This window comes from Nelumbo nucifera, chromosome 1 (assembly GCF_055504915.1).
Source record: "Nelumbo nucifera cultivar China Antique chromosome 1, China Antique-T2T, whole genome shotgun sequence".
Classification (NCBI taxonomy): domain Eukaryota; kingdom Viridiplantae; phylum Streptophyta; class Magnoliopsida; order Proteales; family Nelumbonaceae; genus Nelumbo; species Nelumbo nucifera.
Genome location: NC_142649.1, coordinates 147,865,575 through 147,882,552, shown reverse-complemented (window position 1 = coordinate 147,882,552; position 16,978 = coordinate 147,865,575). Strand labels below are relative to the sequence as shown.

Genomic DNA, 16,978 nt, shown 5'->3' with positions numbered 1-16,978 from the left:
TTCACCATGCTCCAAAAGGTATGTGGCCAAATCCTTCTCAAAGTATTCTCCGGCATTATTTAATCTGAAGACCTTAGTTCTCACTCCAAAATGTGTGAGAACCATCTGGTGGAACTGTCGTACCAAATTAGGTACCTTATCACGAGATCTCATCAAATATGTCCAAGAATACTGCGCATAATCATCCACAAACAAGAGGAAATAACGATAGCCACCCATGGAAGGAATATGGTATGGTCCCTATACATCAGTGTGAACAACATCAAAAGCAAAAGTACTTATTTTATTACTTGATTTAAAAGAATGTCTACAATGCTTTCCCAACTGATAACTTTCACACTCCAAACTAGATAACTAGATAAACTCAAAAAACTTTGGAAACAAAAACTTTAATGACCTAAAAGAAAGATGACCTAATCGATTATGTCAGAGCATAATCTGACTCGCTGACTATGATCCACTACTATTGCTACTAACATGGTGGCTTTGATGTCTCAGTATCTCATCCAAAAGCTAGACTCCATTCACCTCACGACCACTCCCAATTAGACATGTTCATGGGCCAGGTAGCCCGATGGCCCGGCCCGGCCCGCACCCCGGTCGGGCTTGATCATGTAATTAGGCTCGCGGGCCTAACCTCGGGCCTAACACAGTAAGCCCGACTGAGCCCGGCCCGAGCCCGGCCCGGCCCGGCCCAACTCAGCATTACATATTTTATAAAATACATAATATGTATTTTATATATTATATAAAATATATAAATAATATAATATTTATTGAAATATATATATTTATAATTTAATATATACATTTTTTTATTTTTTCTTTATAATTTCTCTCACTCTCTCTCTCTATTCAGTAGTAGTAACAACATGGGCTAAATTTTGGGCTCGGGCCCAGGCCCGGACTTCGGGCTTTTATGAGGGTCGGGCTTGGGCCCAAGTTGTAGGCCCGATGGTCGGGCCGGGCTCGGGCTCTGGCCTTAGAAAAATCTGTTAATACGGAGTGAAAGCCCGGCCCTGAAATATATATATTTATAATTTAATATATACATTTTTTTATTTTTTCTTTATAATTTCTCTCTCTATTCAGCAGTAGTAACAACATGGGCTAAATTTCGGGCTCGGGCCCAGGCCCAGACTTCGGGCTTTTTATGAGGATCAGGCTCGGGCCCAAGTTGTAGGCCCGATGGTCGGGCCGGGCTCGGGCTCTAGCCTTAGAAAAATCTGTTAATACAGAGTGAAAGCCCGGCCCAGCCCATGAACAGGTCTACTCCCAATCATCCTCTTTGACTCCAGATCTTGCAAAACACAATTACTAGGGAGGAAAGTCATTAAATAGTTTAAATTTTTTGTCAAAGAACTAACAAAAAACAAGGTTAGTATGAAATCTAGGGACATGTAAGACAGAAGATAAAGTAATATTATTGGTCACTCTAACTGTCCCTTTCCCAACAATGGGGACATGTGAACCATCTGTTGTAGAGACTCTGTCTCTACCAGAGCACAATTGGTAAGAACTGAAAATGGTAGGCATTTTAGTCATGTGCTCAGATGCTCCTAAGTCTATAATCCAGGGAGGTCCCCCCTTACCTGAGGTGGATGCATAATTTGCAATTGCATATGAGCTACCTATATGAGCAAAAGAAGTGGTGTGATTGGCTCCTGCACTCTACTATCAATCTGAAGAACTGGAACCAGCTGAATCCTTCTTATTCATAACCTATCCAAACTTCTCCAATTTGGTTCTGACTGTTGCTATTGCAATGGTCTCCCAATCAGCTTGGGTAAGGGGTTCCGTAGAGTCTCCTATAATTGCCACATTTGCATTTCCCTTCTTGTTCTTGACCCGACCTAGTATAAGGTGTGGGTAGAGCTTCCAGTAAGTGTCTTTGGTATGCTTAGCCTTCTTACAATAATCACACACCAAGTCCTTCTTGTTCTCCCTCTTAGTCTCACTGCTCCCCCTGTCTCCATTTGGCTTGAGTCTGGTTGTACTAACCATAGTAGACTGATCAATCCCAGGTTGTCTCAACATGACATTCCTCCTGCTCTCCTCTCCAGAAACAAAGGCATAGGCTTGAGAAAGTTTCACACTCTCTCTAGAAAGAATATGTTGCCTAGAAATGTCGAATTCAGGGTTTAACCCAGCCAAGAACTCAAAAACCCTATTCTTCTCTACCAACTTTTGATAGGTTGCTGCATCATTCAAACTTTCCCAAACCACAGTTTCTAAGTGATCTATCTCCTACCAAAGGGTTTTCAGCATGGAGAAATACATGGCAAGAGGTTTATCTCCCTATTTTATACTAATCACCCGATTCCTTAACTGATAGGCTATGGCTACATTTTGCTTCTAGGAATAGGTTTTAGTCACTCCATCCCAAATCTCCTTTGTTGTATTAGCCCAAAGAAATTTTTTGCCAATGTGGGGTAACATAGAATTTCATAGCTAAGACATCACCATGTAATTCTTTTGTACCCACTGAGAGGAATCTGTATCAGGTTTCTTTTCCTCCCTAGTTATGTACCCTAGTTTTCCACGAGCACCAATGGCCATCTTGGATGATTGTGCCCATTCTAAATAATTTGTACCATCCAATTTAACTGTGGTAATAATTCCAAACACAAACATATCACTTGTACCTCCAACACTTGGACCCATGTTACCAGTGGACTTCTGCTCAGTACTCCAGCCCTCCATCTCGGCTTCAAACAATTTAAAAACAGCAAAACACTAGGTAAAAAGCCTCTAAAATCAGATCGATCTCACTCATAGTGGTGACTGACCTTTCTGGAAGGAGAAAACCCTCTTCTCCCACCATCTTCCACTGGAGCGAAGAGTGATTCGATCACTCTAGAAAGCTTAAAAATATCCAAAAACCCAACCGCCTACTCTAAAAACCCTAAAGAAGTCCAACAAGGTCCAAGCGCCCAAGATCAGACCAAGAATGAAGAGTCCAACTTACCTAGGATTCTTCCCCGCACTCCAGTTCTTCCTGATTTTGATGCCAAAACCTAGATCACCTTCTTGATGATTGAAATACACCAAAAAATCCAAGAACTGGGCAGTCTGAAGTAGATCGATCAGCCCTTTATCTCCTCATGCAATCGGCTGATCTAGGGTTGCATAGGGGAACTCCAAGAAACCCCAACCTTGCTCTGATACCAAGTAGAAATCTTGCTGAATTAAAAAATCTGTGAAAGAAAAGATGTTTTCTTGAAGAAGAGAAGAGAGAAGAAGAAGAGGAAGAGGTTTGAGAGAAAAGAAAGCTCTTAATCTAAAACTGCATATAACACTTAAAAGGCAATCAACAAAGGGCCCAACAAGAGTGTTGTGGTCCCCACTTCCTATCTAAACAGTAAACATATAAAAGATTATTGCTAAATCTGCACAAAACTGATTAAATACTCGACAGTATGTACAAGTGCATACAAGAAATGGTTTAAGAGCATCTAATGCACCAAGAAGACCACCATCCACCTTCTATCAACCTAATTACCTTACATACGCAATTTTCTTCCAAAACTTCCATCTTGTACAAAATGTTTTAACTTCTAACTCCTTAAATTAAGCAAAAAAAATATAATAATAATAATAATAATACAATGAAGATAACTCTATTGGATCACATTGGATAAATTTATTTTTACCCTCATGTGCCATATGTTGAACTAAACAAAACGTCAATGTAATTAAAACCAATAATAAACATCTAATCTCGAGAAAAATTAATATCCTTTGTTAATCTTATAGATTTCTAAAATACAAGAGTAACTGTAGGTTTTCAAGACTGCTATTCAGTCTTGATCACTAAGAGATTTTAGGTTCGATGAGAAGAGAAAGTGAAGAAGATGTAGAAGAAGAGAGATGGAAGAGCAATAGAACACAGATTTTGAGGAGAAGAACAGAATGTCAATATTCTGCCGCCACCACTTTAAGTTAATATATATAGGTTATGCTAGTTACATGAAAGGACATATCTGCCCTTGGTGTTTACATCATAACTACTAACAAATAACAACCAATATAAAACTAAAACTAGAAATAACAGAACAACAAAATAACCACAGCTGTGACTAGATACATTCTACCCTACGGACAGAGTGGTACCACAGCTGTGGGGCCCACATCAATGTTCTCTACACTCCCCCTCAAGTTGGGAGTATATGTTCATCATTCCCAACTTGGATAGATCCGCCTCTAGCTTCTTTCTTGATACGGCTTTAGTAAGAATGTCGGCTAGTTGCATACTGGATGTGATGTAAGGGAGGCATACTTCTTGAGATGAGACCCTCTCTCGCACAAAATGACGGTCAACTTCAATGTGTTTGGTTCTGTCATGCTATACCGGATTATGTGCTATATTAATGGCGACTTGATTATCACAGTACAGCATCAGGGGCTTCTCATACTCAATACCCAACTCCTCAAGTAGAGATCTTAGCCATAGGATTTCAGCCACTCCATTGGCCATGGACCTGTATTCTGCTTCAGCACTTGACCGGGAGACCACACTTTGTTTCTTACTTCTCCAGGAGACAAGGTTTCCTCCCACAAGGGCACAATATCCCGAGGTAGACCTTCTGTCATCAACACTCCCAGCCCAATCTGCATCAGTATAAACCTCCACCTTCATGTGATTGTTGTTCTTGAAAAGTATACCCCTACCTGGGCATCTCTTCAAGTAGGCTAAGATTCTTTCTGCCGCAAGAAGATGTGTGGTTCTAGGAGAATGCATGTACTGGCTGACAACACTAACAGCATAAGTAATATCTGGCCGAGTGAGGCAGAGATATAGGAGCTTTCCTACCAGTTGCTGGAACATAACTTTTTCTTCAAGAAGCTCCCCACTCTCGGCACTAATCCTGTGATTCTGTTCAATTGGTGTATTTGCAGGCTTGACACCTAACGTTCCAGTTTCTGCCAACAGGTCTAGGACATATTTCCTCTGAGATATAAAGATCCCCTGTTTGGATCTAGCAACCTCAATACCCAAGAAATACCGGAGTACACCAAGGTCCTTCACCTCAAATTCTTGGTGAAGAAGCTGTTTAAGAGACTCAATCTCATGGCTATCATTCCCTGTGACCACAATATCATCAACATATACTGCCAACAGTGTCAAAGAGGATTCCACCCTCTTGATGAATAGGGTGTGATCTGACTGGGCCTGTACATATCCAAACTTCACAAGTGCTAGTCTGAATCTATCGAACCAAGCCCTAGGTGACTGTTTCAAACCATACAAAGCCTTGTTGAGCCGGCAGACCTTCTTACCTACTTCTGCATCATAGAATCCAGGTGGCAAACGCATGTAAACTTCTTCCTGCAGATCTCCATTCAAAAAGGCATTTTTCACGTCCATTTGGTATAAAGGCCAAGTGTGACTTGCTGCAAGGGACAAGAGAACTCGAATAGTAGTCATCTTGGCTACCGGTGCAAATGTCTCCAAGTAATCTATGCCATAAGTCTGTGTAAACCCTCTTGCAACTAACCAAGCTTTATACCTCTCAATAGATCCATCTACATTATGCTTCACCGTAAATACCCATCTGCATCCAACTAGTTTCTTTCCTTTTGGCAAATCAACTACCTCCCAGGTGTTGTTCTTCAACAGAGCATCCATCTCAACTTGCATTGCATCTTTCCATTCAGGGACGGATAGGGCTTCTTGCACTGTTCTTGGAATAGGGACATTGGAAATGGAGCTAAGGTAGGACTTGTAGGTAGGAGATAGGCGATCATAGGATAAAAAATGGGAAATACAGTGGGCTGTGGATGTGGTACAATGTCGTTTCCCTTTACGGACTGCAATTGGAAAGTCAAGATCATCTGTAGGGGAAGTCTCTGTGGGCTCTAGGACTGAAGTATCTGGACCTGGAGCTGCAGATGAGATTGGAGCTAGTCTGGACTGCTGATGATCAGGATCAACCTGCCTGCACCGCCTTTGATAAACCCTCAACTCCTAATCCCTCTGACCACCCTCACCATTGCAGTTCTCATCACCCAATGGAATAGGTAAAGGAACTGCCCCACTCTCACTGCTCTCCCCCTGAAGACAAGAACTCAAACCCCTACTCTCAATACTCTCCCCCTGAGGGGCAACCCGAGGATAATAGGGTGTCCCCTCAAAGAAAGTGACATCCATGGAGACAAACTTCCTCCCGGAGACAGGATCATAACAACAATAACCCTTTTGAGTTTGTGCATAACCAAGGAAGATGCATTTGGAGGCTTTGGGTTCGAACTTGGAGGGATGGGGTCCGAGAAGCTGAACAAAGCAAGTGCAACCGAATGTCTTAAGGGGAATAGAAAACAAGTCCTCACGTGGGTGTAGAAGTGAAAAAGGAGATCGCATATCAAGGACCCTGGAAGGGACCCGATTAATAAGGTATACCGCTGTGAGGATAGCGTCCCCCCAGAAGCGAATAGGGACATTGGAAGTAAACATGAGGCTTCTAGCCACTTCCAAAATGTGCCTATTCTTCCTCTCGGCAACTCCATTCTACTGAGGTGTATGAGGGCAAGAGCTCTGGTGGATAACCCCATAATGAAGAAGATAAGATGTCGATGATTTAGCAAAGTATTCCTTTGCGTTATCAGATCGGAGAACTTTGATCTTGGCATCAAACTGGGTTAGGATCATTTGGTGAAAATTTTGGGTGAGGGAAGGTACCTCATCTCGTGAACGCATGAGATAAACCCAAGAAAAGCGGGTATGGTCATCAACAAATAACAAAAAATATCTGTACCCACCCATGGAAGGGATATGATAAGGCCCCCAAACATTAGTATGCACAATATCAAAAGAATTATCACTCCTTTTATTACTCAATAAATAAGGCTTTCTACAATGCTTAGCAAACTCACAACTTTCACACTGTAGCTGAGACAACTCAATAGACTCAAATAAAGTAGGAAATAGACTCTGTAAAGATCGAAAAGACAAATGACCTAATCGGTTATGCTAGGACTCACACTCTTAGAAACAAAAGACAACTTCTCTACTGACTCTCCCTGATGAAACCGCTCCCCGAGCAGATAAATCACATTCGTCTCACAGCCAGTCCCAATCACCTTCTGCGTCTCCAAGTCCTGAAAAACACATCGGTCAGGGAAGAAGGTTACTGAGCAGTTCATATGCTTGGTAATACTACTGACTGAAAGAAGGTTAGTATCAAGCTTAGGCACATGCAAAACAGATGATAGGGAGATGGTATCTGAAAGCTTGATGTCACCCTTCCCAGAAATAGGAACCAGGGAGCCATCAGCAATAGATAACTTATCTCTACCAGAAGACAAATGGTAAGTAGTAAACAGTGAAGGCAAGCTAGTCCTGAAAGGAAGCAATTCAGTCGCACAGTCCAAACTATATAGATGAGCTTGCAGTAGGGTTAATAAGAAACCCTAGAATCTGATCGGACCTACCAATCAACTTAAGAGTAGCTCTAGATAGATCACAGAGTTCAGTCAACCACTAGGGCTTGCCGCAGATCACTTTCAAGCCCTAGAGTAGAGAGAAACACAGTTCGGTCCAGGGTTTGATGTAAAACCCTAGGAACTCGAAGAAGGAAAGAGCTAGAATGGTTCGGCCTTCCCCTCCAGATAGGTCCAACCTATCTTCTCAGAAAGAACTATTAAAAAGTAACAACTTACAAGGAAAAAATAGTTCGCTGCCTTCTAGGGTTACCTGAACCCTAGTCTTCTCTGATCCTTCCTGACCACCAACACTTTGCAACCCTAGCAAGTTTCCAACAGCTGCTAGTACCTCTGGCGATCTCAAAGAATCAGTCTGCGAACTCCTTTTCAGCTTTCAGTCCTAGGAGATTCTCATGTGGTCGGCTGGTATTAGACTCACATGAAAAACCCTAACTTAGCTCTGATACCATGTAGGTTTTCAAGACTGCTATTCAGTCTTGATCACTAAGAGATTTTAGGTTCGATGAGAAGAGAAAGTGAAGATGTAGAAGAAGAGAGATGGAAGAGCAATAGAACACAGATTTTGAGGAGAAGAACAAAATGTCAATATTCTGCCGCCGCCACTTTAAGTTAATATATATAGGTTATGCTAGTTACATGAAAGGACATATCTGCCCTTGGTGTTTACATCATAACTACTAACAAATAACAACCAATATAAAACTGAAACTAGAAATAACAGAACAACAAAATAACCACAGCTGTGACTAGATACATTCTACCCTACGGGCAGAGTAGTACCACAGCTGTGGGGCCCACATCAATGTTCTCTACAGTAACAATCTGCTAAACCAATTTTAATGGAGTTAATATATCAGTTGCTACTTTCTTTGTAATTGAACCCGATCCTTTAAATATTAGAGGTGTAATAAGTTATACATATTCTGATCCTTGAAGCATATGTTTTTACATCTAAGTTTTCCCCATTTTAATTTGTAGCATTTGGGTCTTCCAGTGAATGGATGGATCATGAAGGGGAAAACAAATAAATCGAAAGTTACCCACTAAGATTATCTTCTTTCCATGCATTAAAGTGTTGCCTTTTTAATAAGTTGGAAAGTGTTTTACAAGAGGAGAGAGGGTAACTGTGCAAAAGATATAGGCCTCGTTTGGCACGTCTTTTCACGTGGGCTGTCGGCTTTTTAGAAGCCCAGAAGCCCGCGTTTTGGTCTTTTCCCATTTGGTTGGGGAAAAATCTAACCACCAAAAACCACATCCCCAAAAAGACATGGGAAGCCCATTTTAGGCTATTTTCGGGAAGCTCCAAATGGAGCTTTTCGCCTTTTTTTCAACTCGTCTTCACGCGGAAAGACACATGGACAAACGCGCCTTAACCAAATGATCTTCAAGCTGCTAAGATCTTCATGCAAAAGCTCATATGTCAGAGCTTCCAGAAGATCTTTCAAAAAAGACTTGCCAAACGGCCCCATAGTATCCAAATCTACATCACTGAAAAGTGAATAAAAACTCTTTTCTAGACATATTAATTAATCCAAAACAAGTGCCCTATATGCAGTAGTTAGTACTTAGTATGACCCAACAAATAATATAAAGATATAATGTCTCAAATATAAAAACAACTTCTTAATTGGAAGGTTGTTGATAAAAGGATAGAGGATGGGGGTTTTAGGCATTTTGAAGACAATCTCTTCTAGTAAAATACAAAATTAGTTCAGTGAAGACTTGTCAAGGAGATTTAGGTGTTTTTCGGTAAATCTGAACTCTAATATCTTAAAAAGAGAAAAAAAATCTGGGAAAGTTTGACTTCTAATATGTGAAAATTTTCTTTTTTTTTATTTTTCAGACCTCTGAATGTAGTGAAACTGTTCAATAATCTGAATGCTATAACCTCTAAGAAACGTCCATTTTATAGTTTTACCCTTTTGAATATACAATATATATTATATTATCAATTATATACAGAAGGTCTCTTGTTCCTCTTTCTTAAGCTCTCAAATGTTTAGTTCCTAGGCTTCTCTGCTCAAAGCTATCCAAGTAAAAAGATTCCATCATGCCAAAATCTGGAGATTTTCATTGTGAAAACAATGCATATGAAGGCTAATACTCCTAACTCCTAAGATGCTTCAATATAGAATCAAGATTTGGAAGCTAGTGGTGAGTTAGGGTAATTACCTTTTTCCATCCATAATGATTTTATTACCAGGGCTAGGTATCACTTTAAGCACACTGAGTGCCGAACTGAAGCCTCCTGCTGATATACTGAGCTTCTTTGCACCTTTGGGGATGGGTTCTTGCCCCACAAAGGGAAGATTATGTAGAGTGCTTAGGCTGGTACAAGTTGCAGCATTTGGGAGAAGGTTGATTGACTGAATGACAGTTTATTCCATCAGGGAGGTGAGAGCCTTGGCTTCCAGATTCAAGATCTCATTCGGATGGATCCTGTTATATCAACTCGATAGCTGATAGTTTAAGCAAGGGAATTGGTGGAGTGATTGATATTAATGCACTGCCATCCCCACTTTCCCAGTAGTTTGATATTTGTTATGGGCTATCTTTTTATGTTTTTGAGCTACTGAACACACAGGTTTCTTTTCCCACTTCCATGTCCTGGGTTGTAGGAATTTAGAATTCTTTCATCTTCACTTTAGTAAGTTTTCCATTAAGGACTATTCATCATGTATGAACAAACATATTACAGTATTATTCCAATACAATTAAATATGCACAAATTTGTAGCTGTACTCTGTGAAACAAGACAACTCCATTTTCAGGAATGGGAGATGAGAGAGTTTTCAACCATAATGGGTTTACAACAAACTGAGCAAAGGTCAGCACTTGTACATATCTTTTGCATTAGTTATGGATGAACTAACTAAATATTTACAGGAAAAGGTCCCATGGTGCATATTGTTTGCTATAGATATGGTATTGTTAATAAGAATAAGCATGAGTTGAACATAAAGCTAGAACAATGGCTGAACCATTTTACTATTTTAGTAGAAATGGTAGTATTGATGGTGGTTCAATTAAGGTTGATGATCCCCTAACAAAACAATTCAAATATTTATTATAAACTATTCATAATGAAGAACAAATTGAAGAGAATGTTGTCCATAGAATTAGAGTAGGTGGTGGTTGAAGTAGAGAGGTGCATCTGGTGTATCATTTGTGACCAATGTATACCAATGATGCTATAAAAGAAAAATTCTATAAAAAATGCACTTATATGACATGAGGATGCTGAGGTAGATGAGTGACAAAACTGGAGAAGACAGAATTGTAAATAACCAATTAACCAGAATTGATAGTAGCCGACATTGATAATAATAAGTAGGGAAAGCGAATTGTGATGGTTAAGCCATGTGCATAGACAAGCACTGATCATGGCTACAATGGGATCAAATTTAATCCAATTCAAATTCAAATTCGGTTCATTTAAGGCAGATTCAGATATTTGTTTAGCCATGACCAGATTGAATTCAGATATTGCTTGATCCAATCTGCTAGGATCCAATCCATGTATATACTAAAAATAATATTTTATATGTAATATTATTCTAGTATTAAAATTCTTTACAAAATTAGTTGGATTTGGGATTTAGACAGACTTGTTTTTCTTTTGCACTTCATCATCATCATCATCCAAGCCCTATCTCAACTATATGGGGTCAGCTACATGAATCCTGTTTCTCTGTTCTGTTTTATTTAATGACATATCCATCGTAAAATTATTAGCACTTAAATCATTTCTTACTACTTTGACCCATGTCCTTTTTGGTCTACCCCTACCCCTTCAACTTGCAACAGATTACTTCATCTTGTCAGTGCTGTTAGAGGTTTTCTATGCACGTGACCAAACCATCTTAGTCTGTTTTCTCTCATTTTTGCTTCAATGGGGCTACACAACAGGGGTAGCCCATTCCCTATCCCCTTAACCCTCCAACCCTGGTGGCAGCGGGATTTGATCCCAAGTCTCTGCTACAAAAGTCTGAAATCCTACCAACTATTTGCTTTCTCTCATTTAATTACTTACTGCTCCCAAGTTCTTTTAAATGACTTCATTTCTGACCCTTCATTCATCTCAGTACGCATTTTTTCCACACCCATTTTTTGGACATGTTGTTTCTTGGCTGCCCAACATTTTGCTCCATACAGCATAACTGGCTTTACAACTTTTTTATAGAATCATTTTTTTCATTTATGATATATTAATTTTGTTTTATATCTATTTATAACTTTTTGCTAATTTTATATAGATTTACTTATATTTTAAGCAAACCGGATTTGAATCAGATACCCAGATATGTAAACAAATCGAACTCATATCTATGTTTTACATATCTGTTATCAGATCAGATTTGGGTATACTCCTATCTGAATTCAATCTGATCCATTTTCAGTCCTAGCAATGACTGCACCAATGAGGAGGGACTTGGTGCAAGTTGAAGGCTCTAAAAGAGCAATTTGATGAACAAAGAAAGCCTATCCTAAAGTGGAAAGAAACTACAATACCTGGATACCTATACGAGGGTGCTAATATCATGTCAGAGACTTCAATTTAGTTTAAATAGTGTACCCAACACCGTGTCCAATCATGTCCTTGCTGTATATGGGTAACATAGGTAAGAAATGACCTAAGGGCTTACAATTTGATAGAAAACATGGTTGTTGATGAAGAATAATAATGACAGGATAGTATTTGTTTAGACAACCCCAAATGGTTGGGATTAAGGTTGAGTTGAGTTGTATTTTTTCTTGGCAACAGAAAAAATACTTGTGCACCATATTTTCATGTATAACAGCTAACTTAAGTGCATCCTTTCTATATTATACACTTAAAACTATACAAATATCTCACAATATATGGAACAAACTAAAAATTATCAAGTTTGGTAAACTGAGAATTCAAGTGTGGTCAATTAGCTCTTTATTGTTAAAGCTATGGGACACAGCCCAGAACAAATAAATATTATAAATTTACTCACCCACTAGTCCACTACTGTATTTTATTAGATGCATATTTTATTTTACTAAGTGCAAATCTTTCTTCTCTTTTGAAAGGTCAAAAAGTACAATCTGAAAAAGGTACAGGTTTAGGCATCTGTTACCTGCTTGAAACTCGTTGAGAACATATGTGGCATATGTTTAATATTAGAGCATAAAAACCTATTCTGAGACCTCACCTAACAGCCTAAGCTTTTAGGTTGAATGGTTCGTTAAGATATAGAAGGCAAACTTCAGCATTGCCAAATCAGAGAATGATGGAACATTCCACAGTAGGATATTATTATAATTACTCGGTGAAGAAATAACACGTATGCATTCCATTCATATCATGACAGAAGAATTTCCAGAAAAAAAAAATCAATATAGTAAAGGAAGTTCCTAACCTGAAAGAGTGCTTGCCAGGATTTCCATGACAAAATAGATAGTAGAAGATAATGCCATGCAAACTAAACCTGAGTACTTTGGTCCGCTCCATAACCATAAAATAGATTGAGAAAAGAATGATACGTCTGTTTCATTTATCTTTGCTACTTGCTCCTGCAAATGGATAAGTTATTATAGCTAAATTCGTTTTCTTTTTCTCACACCTGGAAGCATAACAGTAGCAACTAAAGAACACAATAACAAGCAATGTGACAGACATTGCACCAACAAGGAAGGCCTCGATTTTACCTCATATAGCAAGTAAAAAACTAAAAACTACACAATTGTAGACCAGATATATTTAAGATACTTTGCATTATGTCCTGAGACTCATAAACAAAATGACGAACAACTTAGAAGATGTATTAAGATAAGGGGAGGATGTATTCACCAGACATAAATAATGCCTATACTACCACGCAAAACTTATGGCATTTCTGGGTTTACTTTACTGTTTCAACATAATTCCAGAAGAAACCAAATCATAATTACCAAAATTCAACCACGATAAATAACAATAGGTAGACGAGAATTAATACAACTACTCCAATCGCATAAATGTAAATTGAGAACTAATAGTGAAGTTCCGATTGCAGGGGAAGGCAAATAAATAACATTCGATAGGGGTTTACCTTGGGCCTCCTTCTGGGATGAGAGACAGAGAAGATGCTGGACTTGGGTTTCCCAGCCACGGATAATAGAGGAGTGATCTGATCGGATACTTGGGGTGCAGCATCGCTAACGACCAATTCGACGACATGATGATCTCCTCCTTTATCTTTCCTCTCTGCAGATTCCATACCTCTCAGCAAACCTTGAATCTGTACAAACCCCTATTTCTAAAAACTACGGTAACTGACAAGCAACCACAGCCATAATTCTCATCGACGGCAGGCACAGAGAAACGAGATGGAGGGGTTGGGTTGGGCCTTGGGAAACGCTTTTAGAATTTAGTGACGGGACCGAGAGTTCTCTTTATTGGCCTAAACTCACTGAAAGAAGACATTTAAACGGTCAACCGTTTACGGGACACGTGGAAAGATTGCAGTTGGTGAGGAGACGGGATCTGCTCCTCACACTTGGGCGCCTCACATGCACATCCACCGTGCATTGGGAATATCTCCCGTGAATAATACCTAATATTCACAGGAGATGCTCCCAAAGCATGGTAGGATGTGCGTGTGAGACGCCTGTGAGGCGCCAAGTGTGAGGAGCGGATCCGGTCTTGTTGGTGAGACCTCTTGTACGCTCTCGTCTCTCCAGACTCGAGAGGAGCTATGGAGATTGAGACTAGATCTGCTCCTCACACTTGGCGCCTTATAGGCGCCTCACATGCACATCCTATCATTCATTGGGAACATCTTCCATTCTTATTAGTTATTATTCACTGGAGATGTTCCCAATGCACGCTGAATGTGCATACGAGGCACTCATTTATGAGGAGCAGATCCCGTCACATGGAAATCACAGTTGAGATGTTCACATGAGTCTTACATGCACATCTCAGCGTGCATTGGGAACATCTCTCGTGCTTTGTCCTTGGGAGATGTTTCCTAAACAGTTGAGATGTGCTATGGGGCTTCGATATGAACTCAGCTATATGTGTTCGTTCAATCTTCATCCCTCATGTGACTGTGTGAGGGGTGGCAAATGGGTGGGTTGGGATGGGTTGGGCAAGGGTTAAAATATCAACCATTCATCTTGATCCATTAACCCACCATGATCCATCATCAATGCCTGGATTTCATGCATCAGAAGCGGGTCGGATTGATCCGTATGCCCGAAAACAATGTCAAGAAAATAATCTCTATCAAGGATTTCATGCATCAGAAGCGGGTCAGATTGACCCGTATGCCCGAAAACAAACAGACTCTTGCAATAGCTTCTCTCTTGACCCTCTCCTTGACCCAAGTGACCCTAACCCTTTTTGACCCAATGGGTACCCTCGACCCAGCCCACCGTAACCCTCTCCTTGAGCCTAATGGGTCATTTGACCCATATAACCCACTGCTGAAATGGGTGGGTTGGGTGGATCAGAAGGGTCAGGGTCAAGATTGCTGCCCCTACGTGTGATATTAGAAACCTGCATTAGAGGAAAGGAAAAATCTATGATGCCGGAAAACACCGAAAGGGCTTTAACCAAATTACCAAAATATTCTGTAAATTTTGTTGAAAAATTAAAAACCCCACACTTGATTAATTTGTTGATTGGTCATTGATTGTAAGATTTTCCTGTATAGTGTCTTTTCGACATCATCTTGCCAATAAAAAATGTCTTTCTAACATCTTAGTTGGAACAATTATAATGTCCTAAGATTTATGTATGAATTATAATACATCAATATGACTGTGGGGTAAAAAAGTAGTTACAATCAACTCTGGCTTCCGACATCAGAGGTTTTCCGTTTTCCTCTTTAACAGTTACGTAATTACATTGAAGCCCCATTCGGTGCCACTTAAAGCTGAAGTATTAAAGTGCTCCATACAAAAAAAAATCATTTAGGCTCAATTTGAAAGGAGTACAAATACAAATATATAGTGCAAAATCTTGTATTTTGTATATACAAATATACAAAATGCAAATATATAATACAAAAATTTCTAATTAGTATCCTGTGCTTTGAGCCTAGTGCATTTTGGCCCCCAAACTTTAAAATGCAACAATTCAGTACCTGAATTTTCAAAATGTGTCACTCCAGTACTTGTCTTTAACCAGTCCATTATTCAACCGTTAAGTGGCATTTGAAAAGACACAAATGCCCTTCCAGTGTCATCTAATGTTCTTTATCAACCATCCAAACATTGATAAGAAATGAACAATCCCAAATCCTTGTCTCTTCTATTCAAGAAAGCTGGAGTCACTTCTCAATGGGCATTCTAGTGACCATAACTTTCTTGAATAGAAGAGGCAGGGATTTGGGATTGTTCATTTCTTATCAATGTTTGGACGGTTGATAAATAAAATTAGATGACATTGGAAGGGCATTTGTGTCTTTTTAAATACCACTTAATAGTTGGTTAATGGACTAGTACTGGATTGACACGTTTTTGAAAGTTCCAAGTACTGAATTGTCACATTTTAAAGTTTAGGGACCAAAATGACACTAGGCCCAAAGTACAGGGTACTAATAAGAAAATTTCCCTAATTTATATGTGTTTATACTGTACATATTTGTATTTGTACTCTTTCCAAACATAGCCCTAAGAGTATTTGGTTCCATATTTAGGTGATGTTTGGCATCAATGTTGTTTTTTGAGAAAACAACACCATGTAGGCATCACATCAGAGAAAGTAGTGCTTCAAACAATGCCCTCTTGTTCTGTACCGTTTTTCTAGAAAAAATGTTTCTCCAAACCATGCCTTGTAAAATCAGGAAAGTGTTGTCTGGAGCAATGCCAAATTCAATGTTTTCTGAGGAAACGACGCATTGCTACCAACAGTGCAATGATGTGGCATCATCTTGGATGTTGGATAATATAGATCAATATTGAAAGCGTTGCTGCCAGCACTTGTACCAAACAAAACAAGTGATGTTTTCTCAAAAAATGCTTATGTGGCAGCACCAGTTCCAAACAAAAAATAAGCACCATTTTCTTACAACTCCACCTGCCCAACACTATTTTTATGAGAAAATGATGAGATGTTCCCAGCACCAATACCAAACACCTACTTAATCGTTAGCCTATTTACATATCTTTGTTTTTGTTTTTTAAAAACATATACCCTCCAAACACTTCATTTACCTTTGAGGACCCACATGCTGTGATAAATACTTCTTTCATTCATTCTATTTTTCTTTTTTATTAAAAGTAATAATAAATATTAGAATAATATTAAATCGACTGAGATCCCCACCAGTAATATGTGTTTTTTGCTCATCACTAGTGCAGATCTATATTTGGTAGTTGTGTAAAAATAGAATTGTATATATTCCTAGGATTGTGGAAATATTGATTTAGAAAGTTTTTCTTTCTATTTATTTCTTTCTATTCTTGTACTTTCTATTTTTCTACTTTCTATTTTCTTTTCTTTCTATTTTTTCTTCTTTCTATTTATTGCAACAGCTTACTATATAAATATGTCGATGGGCAATAGAATGAAATA

At 39.1% G+C, this 16,978-nt stretch overlaps 1 protein-coding gene across 1 annotated transcript in view; it reads right to left on the bottom strand.

Annotated features, from left to right (window-relative positions):
* Window positions 1-13,823, bottom strand: part of LOC104588054 (Nodulin MtN21 /EamA-like transporter family protein) — a 72,765-nt gene extending 58,942 nt beyond the window's left edge. The window contains exons 1-2 of the mRNA XM_010245860.3: window positions 13,506-13,823; window positions 12,834-12,987 (exon numbers count right to left, since the gene is read on the bottom strand). Of these exons, the coding sequence (XP_010244162.1) occupies window positions 12,834-12,987; window positions 13,506-13,673 (322 nt within the window). The 5' untranslated portion in view covers window positions 13,674-13,823. The remainder of the gene's footprint in view (window positions 1-12,833; window positions 12,988-13,505) is intronic.
* Between the last annotated feature and the right edge of the window lie 3,155 nt (window positions 13,824-16,978).